This window comes from Girardinichthys multiradiatus, chromosome 23 (genome assembly GCF_021462225.1).
Source record: "Girardinichthys multiradiatus isolate DD_20200921_A chromosome 23, DD_fGirMul_XY1, whole genome shotgun sequence".
Lineage (NCBI taxonomy): Eukaryota > Metazoa > Chordata > Actinopteri > Cyprinodontiformes > Goodeidae > Girardinichthys > Girardinichthys multiradiatus.
Window position 1 is genome coordinate 13,699,383 of NC_061815.1, and position 21,014 is coordinate 13,720,396.

At 40.2% G+C, this 21,014-nt stretch overlaps 2 protein-coding genes and 1 non-coding gene across 5 annotated transcripts; all 3 read left to right on the forward strand.

Annotated features, from left to right (window-relative positions):
- The first annotated feature begins 1,994 nt into the window (after positions 1-1,994).
- On the forward strand, positions 1,995-10,029 carry hprt1 (hypoxanthine phosphoribosyltransferase 1). Its single transcript, XM_047354621.1, has 9 exons — positions 1,995-2,221; positions 4,684-4,790; positions 6,359-6,542; positions 7,431-7,496; positions 8,146-8,163; positions 8,243-8,325; positions 8,409-8,455; positions 8,954-9,030; positions 9,181-10,029. The coding sequence occupies exons 1-9, from the start codon at positions 2,183-2,185 to the stop codon at positions 9,226-9,228; spliced, it is 669 nt and encodes a 222-aa protein (XP_047210577.1). The 5' UTR covers positions 1,995-2,182; the 3' UTR covers positions 9,229-10,029.
- A 3,118-nt stretch (positions 10,030-13,147) lies between these two features.
- pabir2 (PABIR family member 2) lies at positions 13,148-20,915 on the forward strand. Of its 3 annotated transcripts, none has more exons than XM_047353596.1 (10): positions 13,148-14,189; positions 14,325-14,403; positions 14,483-14,536; positions 14,824-14,867; positions 14,950-15,004; positions 15,348-15,449; positions 15,679-15,764; positions 17,262-17,326; positions 17,614-17,710; positions 19,445-20,915. In XM_047353596.1, exons 1-10 carry the CDS (start codon positions 14,065-14,067, stop codon positions 19,581-19,583), a joined length of 846 nt encoding a protein of 281 aa, XP_047209552.1. In that variant the 5' UTR covers positions 13,148-14,064; the 3' UTR covers positions 19,584-20,915. The 3 variants fall into 3 exon arrangements, with proteins under 3 accessions (XP_047209552.1, XP_047209554.1, XP_047209553.1); XM_047353598.1 differs by having other exon boundaries at positions 13,152-13,719; XM_047353597.1 differs by having other exon boundaries at positions 13,152-13,497.
- On the forward strand, positions 15,091-15,244 carry LOC124861018. Its single transcript, XR_007036544.1, has one exon. It is a non-coding gene; the product is annotated as a small nucleolar RNA U109 (small nucleolar RNA).
- Positions 20,916-21,014: the final 99 nt, after the last annotated feature.

Below are 21,014 nucleotides of genomic sequence, written 5' to 3' on the forward strand. Positions count from 1 at the left end.
AGCTGAGAAGAAATGTCTTAGCTTATTTTCAAACACAATGAACTCTATGATAACATCTATTGCAGTCTGAGGCAAAAGGCTGCTTGGGGCCTCAGAAGTCCTTGAATTATCAGACAAAATATAGATTATTTTTTGGTAATTATTGTTACCAGACTAATTATACTGACATCTTCTTTCCCACTCAGCTGAGTCTGCATTGAAAAACTGTACATCACACAAAATTGACAAAACTAAATGATTAAGTCAAAGAAATAAATTATTTACTGCTACTAATGTTTTAAATAAGATGCCTAATATGACTGTCACTTCCTGTGATGTCAGTTTATTATTTATCTGTTGGTTTACAAGTACATTATGAAACTACAGGTATTAAATGCACAACATGCAAACAATGAGGCTTAGACAATTTATTCTGAACATTAGGGGTATTGTGATGGTTGTGGGCTTAACCCAAAGAGGGTCCCCTAATCAAATTCTGCTCAGAGTTTTATACAGCCTTAAACTGGCTCAGTATTAATTAAGGTGTGGGAGAGTCACCACATCATGTATGAATCACCCAACCTGGGTTTCAGTGAATAATACAATAATCACACAATACAAAAGTAGTGGAAGTAAACTATCCAGCCCATATTTAAATTGGCCTGGTAATTCATCCAGTGAGTAGGAGGATATTAGAAGAAATATTGTTTGTCAGCTTAGAGACATGACAGCTTGTAACCAAAAATCATTCATTCATTCAAGAAACTAAAGACATAATTTCATGATTTTACTCATAAAGCTCTAACTACTCCGCAAAGTTGGAATTGGATAAGAAGTCAAAATACTTCTACGCAATCTACAAACTGTGCATTGTCCTCATCCCTCAGACTCATTCCTTCCCCTTGAATCTAAATATACAAATTGTTTCCAATCCATCCTCACTGTCTGCATGGAGAATCTCTAAATCAAAAGTGCTTATGCTATCTTTTTTCTGTGTTGCTAATAAGTGGCCATGCATCTATTCATCATATTCTTGTAAATAAAGGTGTTTTTTTTGGTGTGTTTTTTTTTTTCCCAATCAAGGAAACAAGCTGTTATCTGACTACAGCAGGGGTCTCCAACTCCAGCCCTCAAGTGCTACTCTTCTGCAACCCTTGGATAGATCGCTGCTCCGACTGACCTAAATCAAAGCAGTACCTCCTCAGGATGTCAACAAGTTCTGCCTGGTGATCATCCATTCATCTGACTCTGGTGTCCAACATGCAGAAGTTAAATGTTGCATTCGATGACACAAAATACCCAGAGGGAGGAGTCTGATGATTGTAACAGTCAAGTGTTTACACTGTTCACACTTTTAAAGCACTTTATAAGAAAGTTGATCAGTTTTATCAAACAATTGGATGGTGCTTTTAACACTATTATTGAAGTGCTCACAAATCCCTTTGTTAGTTGTTCCTGATACTCATCCAGTTAGTGGATGCACCTGTTTAAGTGATTGTATTTGTTTTTAATTATATTTTGGACGTGATTTTAGTCTTTTTAGATTTTATGTATATTATGCTTTTATATAACTAGGGGCTTATTAATCAGTTTATTTGTTTAATTATGCATCTGGTATGTAATAACCTTTTAATTTTAACTGTACTTCCTACGTGGAAATGCTTCCTGTTTATACAGGACCTAGCTCAAAAGGTTCTATTTGTTCCAGCAAAGTGCTTATTTATCCGCAATGGATTTATTTTTAAATTCAAAGGTTTTCCAGCTTTTACATATGTTTTTTTACTCGTAATATAGTGTTAAAGGTGTGATTTTGTTAGAGACAAAGTCATAACCGTTTTGGCAGAGTCTGGTCAAGCGAATAAAAATGGTCATGTATTTATAACCTGTGGCATGACTCGGAAGTCTGAGATTGACCTCGCGCAGCTGGACAATCAAAGCTGTTTTAGCTCGTGCAGCCGACCCCACTCTCTACGCAGAGGGGCGGAGCCAAGCCTTTTGTTCCCACGTGATTGGCTGGCCGCGCTCCTATGCAGAGCGGGCTGCGGAGGTACAGAGAAACTCCCGGAAAGACACGAGCTCTCTTGCGGTTCACGAAGGTTCATGAGTGTCCCAGGTCTGAGGAGACTGCCAAAGTAACCCGAGCACACATTTTAGTCTTCTCTACGAAGACTGAGGTAGAACATCTGTATTTAAACGCTGGAGAATGGACCCTGACATGGCGACGTCGAGCTCCTGTGTTGTGGTGAGTTCCCGCCAGTGAAATAAGAGACGGGAGGTGGTCGGAGGTTACCCCAGAGGAATAACACGCTGCCCTGGGACGCTCTGTGCTCACTGAATGTGCAGTACGGTGTGTAATTTAACTGTCTTGTGTTTTTTCGTAACGCATTTTAATGCGTGGCCTGCGGCTGGAGACAGGGACGGGCTGTCCACGTTCAGCTGAGTGACGCAAGAGATGGTTCTGCGTGAACTCACCCGACAAAACGTGTGGGTCTCTGCGTCCGTCAGCAGCTTTAATCGTGTAATTACACAGAACCAAACAGACTGCCTGCTTGCTAAAACGCGACCTTCTTAAATAGGCTTCAAGTCTGTGCAACTGGTTTACAAATTTCACTCTGGATTAGCCATCGAGTTATTGTAATTGTTGTTGGACACTGGGATTCTGGTGTTTTGATCCAAAATAAGAGAGATCCAGACATTAGTTTCTAGTTTAAATACATCTCATTTGGATTATTTTAATTCCCTCTATTGTTTCCAGTCATTACATCTGTAAGTTGATCAAAATGCAACATATTGACTTCTGAGGAGACAAAAGGAGATCATATCAAACCCCACACTGACTTGTGCACTCTGGACACCTCACAAGCCTTTTACAGAGCAACACGAGAAACAACTGGACACATTCATTGCTTCAAACTAGAGATGCATCAAACAAGTCAGCAACTCTGATTGGTGATCTGTAGGTGAAATACAGAAAATCTGAATATTTTACTAAGTTTTTTCAGATTCTAAATGCATAAACTAGCGGCATGTTCTGTGATGCACGTTTGTGAGTGAAAGTCAGATATGCTATGGACATAAGGCTACATGGATTTATGGGGATGCTTTTGTCATTCCTTCACTTTTTTGTTGCCTTCAAAACAACAACCTGTATCAAAAACACTTGCAACACATTTTTCCTTGTGTTATAGACCTGAAGAAAACCATACGTAGTTTTTGCACTTGAAACAGGAAGGTCAGACTTACAGGAAAATTAGAACTCCATATCAGCCAGGAAAAGTGTGACGAAAGCTGTGATTTTGTTGCTTTTTAATTAATCTTTTTTGCTTTTACTACTGTTTTATTGTACTCTTTGTAACAACTTTATCTGATACAAATGTTTTTTTAAATGTGCTATGTACCTAAACTCTAACCTGAAACAAACTCTTCCCCAGCATCTCATGACAAGGATTTTAACTGATCATTATGGTGTAATTGACAATTTTTTGGAGTTTAGAAAGCAGGACATACTGTATTTGACCCTCGCCTAATCTGCAATTGCTGATTTTTCCTTATTGTTTTTTTTCCTTGTAGGAAAAAACAATCGGCCTTATTTAAAATGCTGACACGTTATCCTATGAAATGAAAGTTAATGTTGAGATAGTGCTTTGAATAGTATAAATTTAAGATTGTACGGCCCTTGATCAGGTCGGTGCTTGGTTTTGACTTGGCTTTAAAAGTTTGCTCCAGGCTGAACTCCAGCGCTACTGATCAGAAATGTCTTCGACACACATTTCTCTTTGTAGTATTATTTTTTAGTTTGAACTAGAAGACAAAGTCTGCCTGTGTGGGACGAGAGCATTTTGTAATATGTGATTTACGGGCTGTGATGAAATGGTTATCCAGTTCTCTGTTTTCCCAGAAATGGTCAGCACAGTTCAGATTGTGATTAGTCCTAGAAAGCAAACAGAAATACTGGTTAAACATCAAGTTTGCCCTGCCCTGGATTTAAAATGGCTAGTGTACAGCCCCCAGCTTCTCAGTAAAAACGCAAACTTAAAGGTGAATTGTTCCCTGTGACCTCAGATTGGTGCAGTCCCTTCCCACACTGCAGGCCTGCCTGGGAAATAATCTGTCAGATCATGTGACCAAAAGGACATCTGCTTGTTATCAGTCATTATTATTTGAAGCTGAATGGGTTTAACCCAAACATATACAGCAGGCACCATCTGGTGCACAAGTATCGGAGTTTCATTACCTACCATTCTTTGAGGATGTACACATGCATGTTTGAAGAACCGTGGCACATCATTCCCACATTCGCTTGCCGCTGTCACATGGTTCCAGTTATTCTGTCTGTGTTCTCGGGACATACTGCTAGACACAAGCAGGAAATGTAATTTTTCTAAATGTAACTGGAAAAAGATTAAACGTTTCGTGGAAAGTCTGAGAATACGGCGGAGCAGATTCAAGTTAGTCACTCAGACTAAATGTTTCCTCAGAGGGACAGAAGGACGTCTGAAATATTAAAGCACGCCGTTTCTGAGAGTCCGACAGTAGTCACCAATCAGCTGCCTCAGAGTGGGCCTGGCCTGGGTGGAGATCCTGGTGGCTTGTTAATCTGTGAAGAACATGCCACATCTTTTGTGTTGTGAGAGATGATCTTTGCTGGTTAACAACGCCTAAGATTTTTATTTTTTACCATTTCTTACCACTTTTTGTTTTCAGATTAGCGATGAGGAGCAGGGCTATGACCTGGATCTTTTCTGTATACCAAAGCACTATGCTGCTGACTTGGAGAGGGTCTATATTCCTCACGGACTCATCTTGGACAGGTGGGTTACCATATGTTTAACAGCTCAAAACTAGTAAGTAAAAGTGTGGTGGATCATAGGTTCAACGAAAGGTGGCTTTTCTGTTTTCTTGGTGGATTAGGCAATGACTCTTTCACATAAAGCATCTTTAGAGCCAGCTCTGGAGCCTGAAAACCTCCGCCTTACCTTATTTAATCATTTAATCCAATTTCACTTTTGTTCTTCTAGTTTATTCTGAATTTCTATGTACGGTTTGAGTATGAAGATCTGATTGTTTACCTTGTTTTCCCTGAAAAGCTGTATTAAAGAGATCAGTCTAGTTTCTGAATCCCGTTGCACCTGGTCTCTGGGTTCTTTTTTGCTACATCATTGTATTTCTACAGGTTTATGGTGTTTCTTAATGCAGCTCCAACTGTATTTACAAGCTCTGTTCTGAGCTGAAGCCTTGGAAATGTATACATACTGTATGTATATGTATACATATGTATTTCGATGGAATTTTATGATAGACCAATAAAAAGTAGGAAAATGATTCATGGTTTTGAATATTTTTATAAATACTAATAAAAACGCAGTGCATTTGTATCTAGTCCCATTTAACTCTGAATTACTTAATAAAGTCGAACTACATGTATTTTAAAGTCAGTGTGAATCCAGCTGTTCTGAGAAGATTGAGGGACACAGCAGAAAGACCGAGGAGAAGATTGTGAAGATGTTTAAAGAAAGATTAGGTTGTAAAACAGAATCCCAGGCCTTAAAGATCCAACATCTGATAATGGAAAGAGTTAAACACAACAGTCAACTTAAAGACATGATCACATGCCCGACTGGATGAGAGCATTTATACGAAAACTGCCAAGTGGACCATGGTAACTCTGGAGGAGCTGCAGAGATCCACTGCTCAGGTGGAAGAATCTGTCTGCAGAACAACTATTATATAGCACTACACAAATCTGGCCTTTGTAGAAGAGAGTCAAGAAGAAAACCATTCTTGGAAATAGGCTATACATTTGTTGAGAAAATAACAAAGCATTATCCCCATTGTGAAGCATGGTGGTGACACCGGCATGCTGTGGGGATGTTTTTCTCTAGGAGGAAGGGGGAAGCTGGTCAGATTGTGGTGCTAAACGCGGGACCGTCCTGGAAGAAAACCAGAAGTTCAGCTTCAGGCCAAACGACCCTAAACACACAGGCAACGCTACACTGTTTCTGACTAGGGATGTACCAATATGAAAATCTGGGCCAATATCTGATATTAATATTGCTGTTGTGGCAGATAACCGATATTTCTCCGCCCTTTGGACACCGTACCAAAACGACCACGCCGCTGACATTGCTCCAGTTAAACACCCCACAGTCCTGCGCTGCATCACTATGACTGTCACATACACAAGCAAACACCACATGGCCAAGTAGAAAAGACTACCTTTTGCAAAGTGCTGTAGTTTATATAGAGTTTCTTGTGGCTTGTAGAAAGGTTTGTCTTGTATAATTAAGACAGCTTAAAACCTAAAAGGAATTTTGGGTGACTAGCACAAAACAGCTGATTATCCTCAGTGTGTTTCTGTCTCCCTCCTATGTTGTCTTAGGACAGAAAGACTGGCGAGGGAGATCATGAAGGAAATGGGGGAACACCACATTGTGGCCCTGTGCGTGCTCAAGGGGGGTTACAAGTTTTTTGCAGACCTTCTGGACTATATTAAAGCTCTGAACAGGAACAGCGACCGCTCCATCCCAATGACCGTGGACTTCATTCGCCTCAAGAGCTACTGTGTAATGTATCTTTTTATCTTTTCAGCTGGTTTTTACATCTGTAACAGTCCAGCAGAGGGTTAGCTGTTGACCTGCTCCAAATTAGAATATGAAATCCAAATCCTTACTAGGTTTTATAAAGAATAAATATGTGCCTGAGAAACAGAAAGCTAACCTGATCTAAATTATCACAAACATTTTATTAGAACAATAAACAAATAGGAGCTGCAGCAAAAGAAGTGGACACAGTATAAATTAATGATTGCAAACAGTGGATGAGTTGTTGCGCATTTTCTGCAGCTTATCTGTGGCCTGGTCAAGGACAGCATGTCTTTCTCAGGAGGCTGCAAATAAACCATGTGACTGAAATGAGTGGCAATTAAAAGAAATAAGAAACTGCAGCATGAAAGAAGAAAAACTCACAATTAAAATCAGACATTTTAATTTCATGTTTGGCTTTTGCTAAAAAACCAAAAAGAAAGAAGCCATCATCTAACATAAACCCAGCAATCCCTGTATTGACTGAAAAAAAAATTCAGAGTAACCCTCATGCTAAATCATTTAGTCACAGATCAAAGTTTTCAACATCCTGGATAAAACTTTAATCTGGACAACTGTCCCTTTGGATTATGTTGCTAGTTCTCTGAATGTAGTGGATGCAGGGTCGTTTTCTCAGCTATGGGACAGCCTGTAAAGCTTTTCACCTAAACAGGGTCAGAATGGACACCGCCCTTACTTCTCTGGTGGGGCTTCACATAGAAGTTAATTAAGTTATGAAGCACAGTTAGCATCTGGTCATAATGTTATTTAAGATTATTTTCCCTTTTATCTCTATCATGATCCAATTCTTGTTGGTATTTCCTGCTTTTATGTCGTCATGTGGACTCACCCGTCTTCTCATCCTTGCAGAACGACCAGTCGACTGGTGAAATCAAAGTGATCGGTGGGGACGATCTGTCAACTCTGACAGGAAAGGTCAGTATGGAAAAGTGCTTCATCAGCACTTGTTTTTTTCCAAAGTATGCCGACAGGAAGTGGGATGGAGAGAGGGGGAAGGAAGATATGCAGCACATGCATGGAGGACCGAGATCGCTACGACACGCGTAGCGCCCACATTCCTCAAATTTAACAAGAATACCAAAAGATAAAACACTTATGCATTTAGTTGGATTTTTTATGTAAAATACATGAAAAGCAGCACATAAATGTGGAAAGAAAAATCTACACGGTTTTCTTATTCCGTTGTACAAATGAATATCTGCAAAATGTGGCTTGCATTTCTATGCAGTCCCATCTACTCTGAGACCCCTAAACACATCCCCTTATATGAAAGACTAGTTTTATGGACTAGTTCCATGCAGCTTGAAGCTGCCTAAACAATTCTAACATGATTGATTTCTTTTAGTTTTATTTGAAATAAAAAAAATTGTTTGACAAGTTCACAACTCTGAGATATTTCTAAGAGAATTAACTACTGGTCACGTGTTATTTTTATTTTAACATATCTATATTACATATTTTGAACGTTTTCCCTGCTGGATCTTGTATGCTTGCACACATTTTCACTGATCGAATTATGTGTCTGTGTCTAAGTATTAAATGACTCTTCTTCTCTTTTCTACAGAATGTCCTAATTGTGGAGGTATTGTCTTACTTATCCTCTCATTCCATAATAAACTAAAGCGTCTCTTTTCTGAGTTCCTCTCATGCTTTGTTTCCAGGATATCATTGACACAGGCAAGACTATGAAGACGTTATTGCAACTCCTCAAGCAGTACAATCCCAAAATGGTTAAAGTAGCAAGGTATCTGAACAACGTCCATTTTATAGCAACATTTGTTAATTGTGCTGCAGTTTCATCTTTTGTTGATTTATTCTTTGCCCTAGTTTGCTGGTGAAACGAACACCAAGGAGTGTCGGCTACCGACCGGATTGTAAGTATCTGAATAAATCCCATTTTTAGCTGGCTATATTATTATTTAGCTTTTTTCTTCACACAGCGGGTAAGGCTTGAAAAACTGAGGAATAGAAGCTTGGGGACGTCCTGATAAGTGAAATCTTGGATTATGTTGGAGGAGACTCGGGGAGGTAAATCCCACAGCTGGCTTGGCAATGCCAGGATGGACAGAAAGAGGGCGGGGGATGTATGTAGATTTCTGCTCAGACTGTCGTCCCAGTTACCTGGTCTCTGGATGGATGGATGGATGTGAACACTTACATTTTTCTTTCCGATTTTTTATACATATATTCAGTTTATGTAATGCAGACATTGTTAACTTTGTTGCAGGTTTGGGTGAGGAGGGGGGCCCTAGTTTTTTATTGTCTCTTATTGTCTCTTTTTATTGTTAAACTTCCAGCAATGTGTGAATTATTAAGCTGTCCACAGTTTGGAAACTAAATTTTCTCTTCTTGTCTTTTCTTTTCTGTTTCAGTTGTAGGATTTGAGGTCCCTGACAAATTTGTGGTAGGATATGCGTTAGACTACAATGAGTACTTCAGAGACCTGAATGTAAGTATTTGTATAGAAAAAGAAATCAATATAAATAAAATGAGTAAAGTGGCTTCATGCGTTTTGTACAGGAAAACATGTTACTGATTTAATATCTGATAGGAACCGTAAAAAATGCTTCTACATTCACTTCCCGTTGTTCTGTTTCAGCATATCTGTGTCATTAGTGAAACGGGGAAGGAGAAGTACAAGGCATGAGAAGCTGCAGCACACTTCTTAATGTATTGCTGTTGATTTTTTTCCTTTGCAATTAATTTTATATTTGATTACTTCATATTGGGTGATTATAAAATGCTGAGCCTGCTCAGGGTCCCACAGAGGAGGTGGTCCTGCTTCTGTGCTTCCATCGCTGCACAAGAAAACTGATGATTGCCTTAGAAACGAGCCCACCCTAAATTAGTAATGCTTTATGTTGCCACACTGATATGTTTTATGTTATTTTTTTAATTGAGTAATTTATTTAGAGAAATGCTGCTACCGTAAAGTAGAAGTTAGTAATTGATGCGCTACCAAAAGATTTTCAACCTCTTCTTTTAAAAGAAACATTGCTTTGTATTATAAATCAGCTTTTGCCAGAATCTTTCTGTAGCTGCTTTATCTGCACTCTTACAGAAGATGGAACATTTCTTTCACATCTTTTGTCAATTTTTGGACAAAACCTGAACTGCTTTTCGGTACTAGCCTATGCACGAAGACTTTCTCTGAAATGCATATAGCTGTAAAATCACCTTAATGTTTACTGTCATCCCTAATGGGCCTGCTAACGATGAAATATCACTCTGTTGGAGTGTAAGGGTCCTCTTCACATCTTTTAATCTAATAGGTGGGGAGCCTTTAAATGCTGGGAGACGTCCTAAGTTTACAGATGAAAAATATTGAATCTGAAATGTACCTGTCCCTGAAACAGATCGAGCCAACCTGTTGTTTTTGCTATTGTTCATTTCTGCTGTTATGCTGAACCTTTCAGCGCTGACTATTAAATGTTTCACCCCCCTCCTAGTGACCAGTGCTCTTTTGTACAAAGGTTTGTCGCATACAACAGCAAATGCAAAGGGTTGTGATGGCGATTTGTTTCCAAACAATGGACAAGTATTTCTTTAAATGAATGGCTTCTGTTTGTCTACAGATTAAATGAGAGGTGAAACCCGAGGTCATGAGGAACAGTCATGGGTCAGTAACTGGTGTATGAGGTTTAACAAAGTTATGGATTCAAAACTGATACCTTTGCTATAGTTTAAAGTTCCTTTAATGATGTGCCAGCAAAAGTGAGTGCTGCATGGAGCTCCTACTTGTTGCGCTCACTGCCAGTCAGCTGGCTGGGATGTGTTTTAAAAAAAAAAAAAAAGTAAACTTTTTGACCTCCAAGTGAGATTTTTTTTCCCCCACTAACCTGCTTGCATCATCAAACATCATAAAGGACAGTAAAGGTGCTTTCTACGACAGGAACCGGGGAACTGTTAACCAGGAAGGAAATTTACCCTGCATTTGAGGCCCTGGCAAAGAAGTAGTACATTATCATCTACCAGGAACTTTTAGATGGAGTGTTGTGGAGGAAGAGTGGTTTTTAATCATCGAAAAATCTAAGCTTTCAAGTCTGCGATGGCCCCTTCTGTACCATACTCAGTTGCTGAGCGAGAGCTCGATGAAAACTGGTGCAATGGGAGGAATTACCTGCTCCCTGTCTGCTGACATAGCAGCTCTGTTTCACAGGGGAAATGAAAGTTATGGGAGGGAAAAACCATTCCAAGCCTCATCTTTAAAACGCACCTTAATGTCTTCAGTCAGAGGCATCTTTAGATCCTCTGCAACACAGAATGCTGCAGGAGATCCTTCATGTTCACTGCCAACACCGTCAAGAAAGGCTCCTCTGAAGAAACTTAGTGAGAGTTGCAACATTTTATTGCCGTTTGGATTAATTAGGTTTTTCAAATACGACTGAATTTAGATGTGAAAGGTGTTTTCCAAAGGTCCAATGCAAATTCTGCCAAGGGCAGCAGTTTTTGCATGGACTTTTGCATGTTCTGGCTTTCTCCCAAAAGTCCAAAATAATGACTGTTAGGGTTAATTGGTCTCTCTACATTTCCCTTAGGTGTGAATGAGTGTGTGCATGGTTGTTTGTCCTGTGTGTGCGTTGCTGTGATGGACTGGTGACCTGTTCAGGGTGTACCCTGCCTCTCGCCCATAGACTGCTGGAGATAGGCACCGGGCTTTTTTTGTCGTAAAAGGCATGACTGCAGTGGTGTACTCTTGACTCTATGGCATTTATGAAAACTGTGTAGCAGATGGAAGAGGATAAAAAGTTTACATTTTATTTACAAATAAATGTGAAAAGTGTGTTGTGCATTTGCATTTAGCCCCTTTATTATGAAGTGAGTGAATCAATTGCCTTCTGAAGTCACCTGGTTAGTAAATGGTCTACCTGTGTGTAATTAAATACCAGTGTAAATCCAGCTGTTCTGTGAAGTACTCAGAGGGTTTGTTAGAGAACAGAAGAAAACAAACAGCATCATGAAGTCAAAGAGAACACAGCAGACAGGTCAGGGTGAAGGTTGTGGAGAAGTTTAAAGCAGGGTTTGGTTATAAACCTAGATCCCAACCTTTGAACATCTCAGAGTTCTGTGCAAACCATCTAGAAATAGAATGTCTTGTCTGCAAACCAGGAGATGGATGTCAACTTGATCTGACAGGTCAGACAAAGAGAGCGTTAATCAGAAGCCAAATGTAACTGGAGGAGCGACAGAGATCTGCAGTTTAGTTGGAAAGATCTGTCAACAGGACTACTAATATATGTGCATTCCACAAATCTGACCTTTATGAAGAATGGAAAAAAAAAAACTTGTTTCCTGCCATCCAAGGTCAGTCCTCGAGGACTGCTGTCCTCCATGATCTAGATGTTTTCTTGCTTTAAAACACCTGGTTCAGGTGATTGCAGTTCAATAAAAGCCTGGTACTCTGCCATCGATAGAACTCAGTTGTGCTGAAGCAACGGAAACATCTAAAACATGCAGGACACCAACCCAAGAGGACCGGCATTGGACACCCCTTAAAGGAATCTGTGAGGGGTCCCGTACGAGCCTGGACACGGCAAACATGTGGAAGAAGGTGCTCTTGTCACATGAAGCATTTCTTTCTTTTACTTTTTGCCCTACGTGTAAAACAAGATATGTGATGAAAAGCTATTTCTGCAGTTCACCCTGAGCTCACCACCCTACTGGTGAAACATGGTGATGGTAATATGCTTGTTCTCCCCAAGCATATGTTGGTTCTCTCCAGGTACTCTAGCTTCCCTTATATTTCACCAGGTAGGGTGGTTCTCTCTTGAAATTGAGACATTGTGTCTCAGTTGGATTCAACTATAAATAAAGGTTGAGAATGAATGAAGCTGGTCAGAGTTGATGGGAAGATGGATATAGATCCATGTTAGGGACTATTTTCTTTTGCAGGGACAGTCTATGGGAAGATTGATGGAGCTAATTACATGTCAATCCTGGAAAAAAAAACCAACTCAAAAGACCGGGATGGAGGTTCATCTTCCAGCAGGACTACGAGCCTAAACATAAAGCTAGAGCTACAATGGAACAATTTAGACTAAAACATAATCATGTGTTAATGGCTCAGTCAAAGTCCAGACCAATATCCATTTGGGAATCTGTGATTGGACTTGAAAATTGCTGTAGATAGATATAATGAAGTGCAAGTCTGGCAACGACATAAAAAACGTGCAGCTGTAATTGCAGTGAAAACTAATTTTACAAAGTATTCAATCAGAGGCGCTGAAACACGTTTTCTGATTTGTAACTAAAACAGAACGAAAACCAAGTGTCGTTTTGCTTCCACTTCTCAATCATATGCTACTTTGTGTTGATCTATCAAAAATCCCAACTAAACACATTGGAGTTGGTGGTTGCAATATAACTAAATGTAAGCTCTTTTTTTTTCCGCCACTGCTCTTATAAAATGTGCCTGCTTAAAAAGGTAACCCTTGAAACAACAAGAAAATCAGTGTGAATCTTTTCCTCCGAATGTTGGCTTTATTTTGGTTTTTCGCAACAGTGTTAGAAACAGACATTGGGAGAACAAATATTGTTCCTGCAAACAGAACCTGCTGTCACGCCGGCAAACGGAGCGGTCTCATTGGACAGCGGTGCTAACGTTAAAAGGGGCCTGAAGTTTCCTGCTAACACCTAGCCCCAGTGTAATCTTTGGGACTCTGGTTCATTCTTGGCGGCACCAACCTCGCAGCAGCTAGAAATCAAGCTGTAGATTTTACGGGCGACATTTTTAGTAGGCCGAGTTTAGGTCGATCTGAGATCCGAAGTGGCTAGCAGGTTGGCGGAAGAAAACGTTTAGAGGAGTAGTGATGGCACTCCAATGCTAACGTCGCTAGCTAGCTTCTCCGGCTATCTAGCTCAACCACCTGGGTAGCGAAAATGAGTGGAACACTAGCTGAGCTGCGCTAGCTAGGAGGTATGGCAATCTTTTCACAGCAGCGCCGTTCCTTCGCGCTGTCCAAACCAGGCTCATATGAGCATTAAACCTGTATTTAAAGCAACTAACGGGCTAGTTAGGCGAAACCTGACTCGTATTAGGCGGTAAAGTGCAGTTGTAACTCGGTTCTTTGCTGAGACTCTGCCGCCTTGCACCAGCAGACTAACGGGTCAGCAGCTAGCAGCTACTGGGCATTGTGTGGTATGTAGCCACGGCATGCTAGCCATCCATCAGGAAAGTTTTTGATTGCTCATAACGTTGCGAGTAACATTAGAAAAGTGTAATTAGAGCTGCATATAAACTATATAAAACACCATCATGGTTAGAAAACATTGTTAACTTGCTACACTGAGGAAGGGGCCCTGAACATCATCTGGGTCATCTGCGTTGTTAGTTGGCTTGTCTCATGTCGACTTAGTTTGACTGACTGGGCAAATTCATTTCAAACATGGAAAGCTTTTAAAGTTCGAGGGTCAGAAATGTAGCATTACTGAGCTGGGCCGCCATTTAAGGTTCATGAATGCGTGAAAGGCATTGTTAAGCAGAATGAACAACTCCGGAGTCATGTCTCAAGAAAAGATGGAGCTGGACCTGGAAATCCCAGCTGCCTTAGTCCAAAGCGATGGACACTTGAGGAGATCAAACAGTGCACCCATGATTAATGGATTGAGGTTCTGCAATAGTTTGATCATCTTCCAACTAAATGAAACATCTTTCATTGAATGACTTTTTCCCTTTTCTGCACATCGATTTAACATTATTACTTTGGCATGATGGCTAACGAACACATGGCTTTGTCATTGCAGTGATAACACTCCGGTCTTCCAGAGAGAAGTGCTACGTTGTCGCAGAAACAGCACTACGGTTGTCAACAGACCTAACATGGTATGTTCCTGCAGTTCAGTCATGTTTTTGCAATTTCTGCCTGAATCACAGAGCTCTGATTGTCCTCCCTGCTGTACAGGTCCCTTCATCACCCATTCGTGTCCCCAGCACCAGGCTTCATCAGATTAAACAAGTAAGGAGCCGAGATGTTGCTATGTTGTGGAAAAACAAGGCCACTGTTGGCTTCGTTTATGAAGGAAGAGATGGTGTCTTTTGGTTATTAGTAGTAGACGAATCCTACTGAGAATCCATTGGGATCCATTTATAAAAATGGATTCTTGTCCTAGTTGGGCTTGATTTTAATGCGTGAAGCCAGTTCAGTGTAATTGAGGTCGTAGCTTTGAGTCTGATAGTGATGTCTGAAGACTGCATTTAAATAGGCTAAAAAAATGACTTTGCCCTTCTTCTTCATCGTTACAGGAAGAGGGAGTAGACGTGATGAACAGAGAAACTGCCCACGAGCGGTATGAACCTGTCATTTGGTGGATCACAAAGCGAGTTATGTTAAATGCTAAAAAGTTATTCTATGTATTTATGTCCCCACAGGGAAGTTCAAGCTGCAATGCAGATAAGCCAATCTTGGGAGGAAAGCCTTAGTCTGGTAAGAATAACTAGAGCCCCAGTTGATGTTGTTGTCCTGCTCTGTTTTTAGGCATTCCTCCGAGTCAGCACAGCTTTATTTTGGACAGGCATGCTTTGGCCCAAGGGCATCGTCCTCTCTCTATGAATGTAGTGAGGACCAGTAAAAGCATGCTAGATTAACAGTCAAACATTCGGGAGTTAACAGGGCCACCAGTCTTTCAAGTCCAGGCTGAGTTGGTAGTATAATACTCCCACAATATTTGTCTTTAAAAAAAAATTGTATTACATGTTTGTGAACTGCTGTTCGGATACATGTCATGGGATGACGTTGCTTTCAGCATGTGGTGATGTTGCATTCACAGAGCGACAATGATTTGGAGAAGTCTGCTTCTTCGTCTCCAAAGCGGATTGACTTTGTGCCTGTGTCGCCGGCCCCGTCACCAACCAGAGGAATAGGAAAAAAGGTACGCTGTCGAACTAGATCTTCCTACGAATATTATTTGTCTGCAGTTTTACGATGGGAAATTAAATACTTAGTATCTTCTTCCTTGTCTGCACAGTTGCTGTGTCATATTTATTGTCTGCGTTTTTAATGTTTTGAAAGCAAAGTTATGAAAATGATCATCAGATGTTTTGCTGGTTAGAGTTCGTCTTCACTGCGATTTTGTGTTTCTTTCCCCATCCTCGGAGCAGCAGTGTTTCTCTCCTTCGCTCCAATTACTTGTCAACAGCAACGGTCTAACACCAAGCTCGATACCCAGCCCGACACGGCGGTTCAGGTCAGTACATGTTTTTAGGAGTTTTAACTACTGTTGAAATGTTCTGATCTGTTTTCAACTCTACTGAAATTCATACGGATTTTATGAATGTTAGTTATTTATGCACGCCTCCAGTCAGAAGTTGACATACACTCATCGTGGACAGGTATGCTGTTAATTAAAGGCTTTTAATTATTCAGTTGGAACATTGTTTTTCTCTAGCAGAATGATCACACAACAAGCAACTTCAGTACTAAAAATGCAGGCTGATCCATCTCTGCCACCACTGTTTACACCGGGTGCAGTTTTCTCTTGTTTGAAAGCCTCACCTTGAGTCTTCCAAACCTTTTCTTGTCAACTTGGCCCTGTAGATCAGGTTTTGCTTAGCCAGGCCGTAGAAGTTATCTCCAGAGGGCACTCTACTTGGGCTGAGCTTGAAGGTGTTGACCTGGAAGCAGCGGCTTGTTTCTTGGCCGGCACCCTCTCAGTCCACGGCAGTGCAAACCTGGTTTCTCTGCTGGGGGCTGACACTAGTGTTTCTGCATCTTCCAGTGGTTCTTGAACATCCCATCTAATTCTCTTTCATTGGAAGCGGGCGGTTTGGGTCTTCTTCCAGTTCTTGGCATATACATTCAAGCCCAGAATTATTCATACAGCAGATTTAGATTTAAGGTTACTTTCATTCAACCAAGACGTTTGTTTCTGATGGGAATTGAAACAGGTGGTAAAATAATGTAAAAGGAATATCAGTTTTATAAAAAATTATATTTTGATTTGCATTTTATTAAAGAAATATGGCATTTAAAACTATTCTCAGTGATCAATGAAAAAATCTTTGTCATTATAGCAATCAAACCCTTCTTACAATTGTTGATCAGCTTTTTGCATGTTTCCACTGGTGTTTTGATGATCTATCTCTGGTGATGAGCTTTTTTTAATTTTGTTTGTTTGAAAGGCTTACGTTCCAACACTAATCTTTAGCTTCATGCACAGTTTCTCTATCAGATTAACGTCGAGACTCTAGCTTGGCTGCTCCAAAGTGGTGGTATTACTTCCAGTCAGAATACCTGAAACATTGCTTTAATTGCCAGGGCAATGGATAGTTTGGATTACTTTTATTAAGCAGAGTTGCTTAAAGTCTCGCAATCTGCTGTCATTCAGAGATGGTTGAAAGACTTATTCAACGTTTTCTGACTTTTTAAATGATTTTAAAAACAAGAATTAAACCTTGGTTTTTGCAAGTTAAGATGATTGATTGTTTGTATTTGGCCTTATGGATTAGAGATGATCCACGTTAAAATTCAAGTTTGGCATCAGAATCATTAAACCAATCATTTTCTGTATGAAATTTTTTCTCAAAGTGAATTTCTGAAAGTATCATTAATGAATCAAAATGTTTGACCCTAGAAGAGAAGTTCATGTAACTGTTTCGGATCACTGTATTAAATGGAGCTGCTGATTGTTAACACACGTAACCTGTTGATAATCAGGTTTGTCGTATGTTTCTGCTTTCTTCAGCCGACGGAGTCAAAGTCCAATCAACTGCATCAGAGCCAGCATCCTTGGTCCGATTAAACGCAAAGGTGAGACGTGCTCTATATAATTTCTGAACAGTTGTCTTAAAAATCTAAAAGGAAAATCTCCCTTTAAAGACATTTAATCCAAGCTTGTGGAAAATGATATTTCAGTGTGTGGTTTGGGTTTTTGAGGGGAGCGTGGGGCGGTTTAGTTACAACAATAAACTGTTTAGAAGTTTGACCAAGAAATGATTTGATTTCTAAGAGGGTAACTTTAGTTGTTCATATTTTTTGTATACTTCACTTCATCTTTATTACCTGTCTTTGAAATGTTGACTCATTTTCATCTGCAGGGGAGATGGAGACAGAAAGCCAGCCTAAGAGACTCTTCCAGGGCACCACCACCATGCTGTCATCAGATGTGTCCAACCTGTCGGATCTCAGTTCCTGGTGAGGGACTGAGAACATGGTTGTCATGTTGGGGCTTGAGCAGTGACCCTATTGATCAACTCGATTAAAGTTTGGTTCGATTTGTTTTGGCTGATTAACTCAAGCAGTGTAGGTATGGTAATGGAGGCCATCAGTAGTATTGCAAGGCTTGTCATTTATAAACCAAAATATAATGAAACAAATCTGTCCCTATCACGACACAACATGGTCACATCTGGACTAGTCACAACTGAGAGTTCACATCAGTATTTCTGCAACTGCGCTGTCTTGAGTGCAGTCATTGGAAAATACAAACTTTCACCTGTGAAAGTTTTTTTTATATTAAAATGTATCAATAATAGACCGCGATCTCTTGAAATCTAAGTTGGGAAAAACATGAAATTTGGCGGTGGGAAAAATGGGATTCTGGCCCATCAGTATTTCTTTCACAAAAATTCAGCTGCATGAAAACTGTTTGAGAAACTGATTCCTTTTTCACATTTTTCATTGGACTTAAGGTAAGTAGTAACAAAGTGGAAAGCATTGATTGGTTATGAACAGTGGGCCCATCCAGAGCTGCAAGCTGCACTAACCCAATGCAGAGGTGTACAGACACAAGCAATGACCTTAGAGAAGCAACTGTTGCTGCCCATCTAGTAAAGGTTATATGGCCATTTATGACCAGTGGAATCAGTCTTTGTACAGTGGGAAATATTTGAGTTATACCAGTGATTTTAATTTTTTTTGACTGGAAATATACCTCAATATCAAATGTACTCAGTGCTCTGACTGTATGGTTTTAGTTTGCATTTTAAATGTTGAAAGGTCAGATCAGCACAGATAGAAGAACGCTGGCTTGGCTGAAAGAGTTGCTATGACAGAACAGATGTGCAACATCCGACACAAAATGTCTCCAAGATTCATCTCAGTGATGTTGGACTAATAACTCTTGTAAAAAAAAAAAAAAAAAAAAAAAGAGTATTTCAAATTCTTGCCACTAAAGACCCCAATTTTGCCACCAACCAGTGTCCAGTCCCTGCTAACTGCAGGATGCATGGTAACCAACTAGTTTACTGACCAGTGTGTGGAGGCAGTTGACGCCACTTCCATTAATGCTGTTTTTAGTTCATGTTTGCACCTGAGCACCAGCATATCTACTGTGCTCTGGACAGAAGGATGGAAGCTGATGGAAGTTAGCTGCAGTCAGAACCACAGGAGCCTCTGACTTGTGGGTGTACGAGCTGTTTGCTGCTGTAAATACTCCACTCTTACATCCAGAGGCTGAACATTTGGAGGAGAACACAGTCGTGTAGTAATTTTATGCAGGTCTGCCATCTTATGGTCCTGGTTCCCAGTCTTTGTCTCCAAGCACACCTCATTCTGTGGCCTTGTATTTTCTCCTCCATAACAAGCCATATGACATCTATTATCCAAGGTTATCATAATCTCCATCAGAGATCAAGAGATACCCCCTGCATGGTTGCACATGGAGCTAGAATGTTTCCCAGAACAGCGTAGGCTGATGCAAACCTTCACGCAGCAAGTAAAGGTCATTGTCAGAGATCATTTGTTTTCCAGTACTGCACTAAAAAAAACACATACATGGCAGAACTTTTACTGTTTATCACAAAGTGAGTGAGTAGAAAGTGCATCATAAAGGGTTCTGTAAGAGCTAACATTAAATATAGCTATAAGGGTTACTGAGTGCCTCTGGTCTTAATGTGTCTTTGTTTTTTCTTTCTTTCTCACTTTCAGTCACTCTCCAGATTTATTGGATGGGAGTCTCAGCAGCATCAGCTCATCCACAGGTTCCCCGGGCAAGATGGAGGGAGTGTCCCCTTCATCATCTAGCAACTCGCCCTTTACCTCCCTGCAGGATCTGTCTCCGAAGTGATCATCAGCAGCGAGACCTGTGAACGTGGGAAATGGTGTCTTCCTCTGATGAGGAAAATTGTCTTTCTCAAGGCCCCCGTCACCCCATTTAGGTCTGCATTTAGTTTACATGGACCTTTCCATATTTGCCTTTGTACCACTGTTGTCATGGCTACTTTCAAAGAGGGTGTAGATAGGTTCGAGTTGAGGAATCTATAAAGCCACACATCTGTCTGGGCATCAGAGCTAAGTGGTTTGAAACTGACTGAAGACACTGTGAGCGCCAGCTGCTATTTGACCGTCTTAGATGGTGCTTGGCTGCATAGTGATATAGTTTGGAACTGGCTTTCCCGCCATTTCTGTCCTAAATGTTCCTGTCATCTCAGAGAGACGCTGAACACTGGACAAAAAGACAGATCCTGTTTTTGTGCTGGAAAGCTTCGTCCCATATGCCTTTGTATGCACACAGTCTGCAGAGTTTGTAAGAAAAGATTTAACTTATTGTTTCCCTGCTTTGTTTGTAAGTATGTACATATGAATCTAGTCTGATGTTCTAGTTTTACATTTGGCTGTGCGGTGAATGTAGGCACAGGAGTTTTCTTGATCAAATATGTCTGGGGTACAGCTATGGAGATGTCCTGTTTTTGTTTGGAGAAGATTTTCAGAATATTTTTCATTATAGGCCGTGAACTGTGGTGACTTTTGGTTTGTTTCTGGTCTGATTTGTTTTGTTTAGTTCTTATTTACTGCAACCATAAAAAACCAGAAGGAGCAAGTAATGCACCGAGCAGTAAATCATGAGTTTCTGGTAGTCTCTTAACACTAAAAGGTTCCTGTGTATCTTGTGGTTTTTGTAGCTATGGAAAGTGTTAAAGATTACCCCTTTCTTCTGGCAAAGTGTTATTTATGGAAATTTATGACAAAAGTGTATATAAATATATATATATAATTGAATGTTAATAGGTTAAATCAGATAAATGGACTGCTGGACCATTCAGCAAAAAGGAAAGTAGAAGCATCCCATTGGGGACTAAGAGACTGTTATTGCTGCCATGGTTTCGTATATCAGGTGTGCTGTGCTCCAGCTTGTATCCCAATCTTATGCACGAAAGATGGAAAGGTTTTTGTCCTCCTGAGGAAAAACAAAAGGCAGAGATTCAGGCCTGCACTGTGATATTTGCACCAAAATTCATCATTGGTTCTCCTGGTTCCTGTGTCCATACTCTGCTGTGTTAATGCTTCCTCAACCTTCATTGCTCTGTCGCCTTAAATGTTCATGTACAAAATTGATTGTAAATCATTTTATGTGAGTGTTCCCTTTTTAATTTAAAGAAGTTTGGTTTCTGATCTTTTATTGAATGACTTGTGTCTATTTTTTTTTTCTGTACCCAATTTATTTACAGGCTTCTGGGAATTCATTTTGAATATACTTTGTTGTAATGTTTGCTATTCA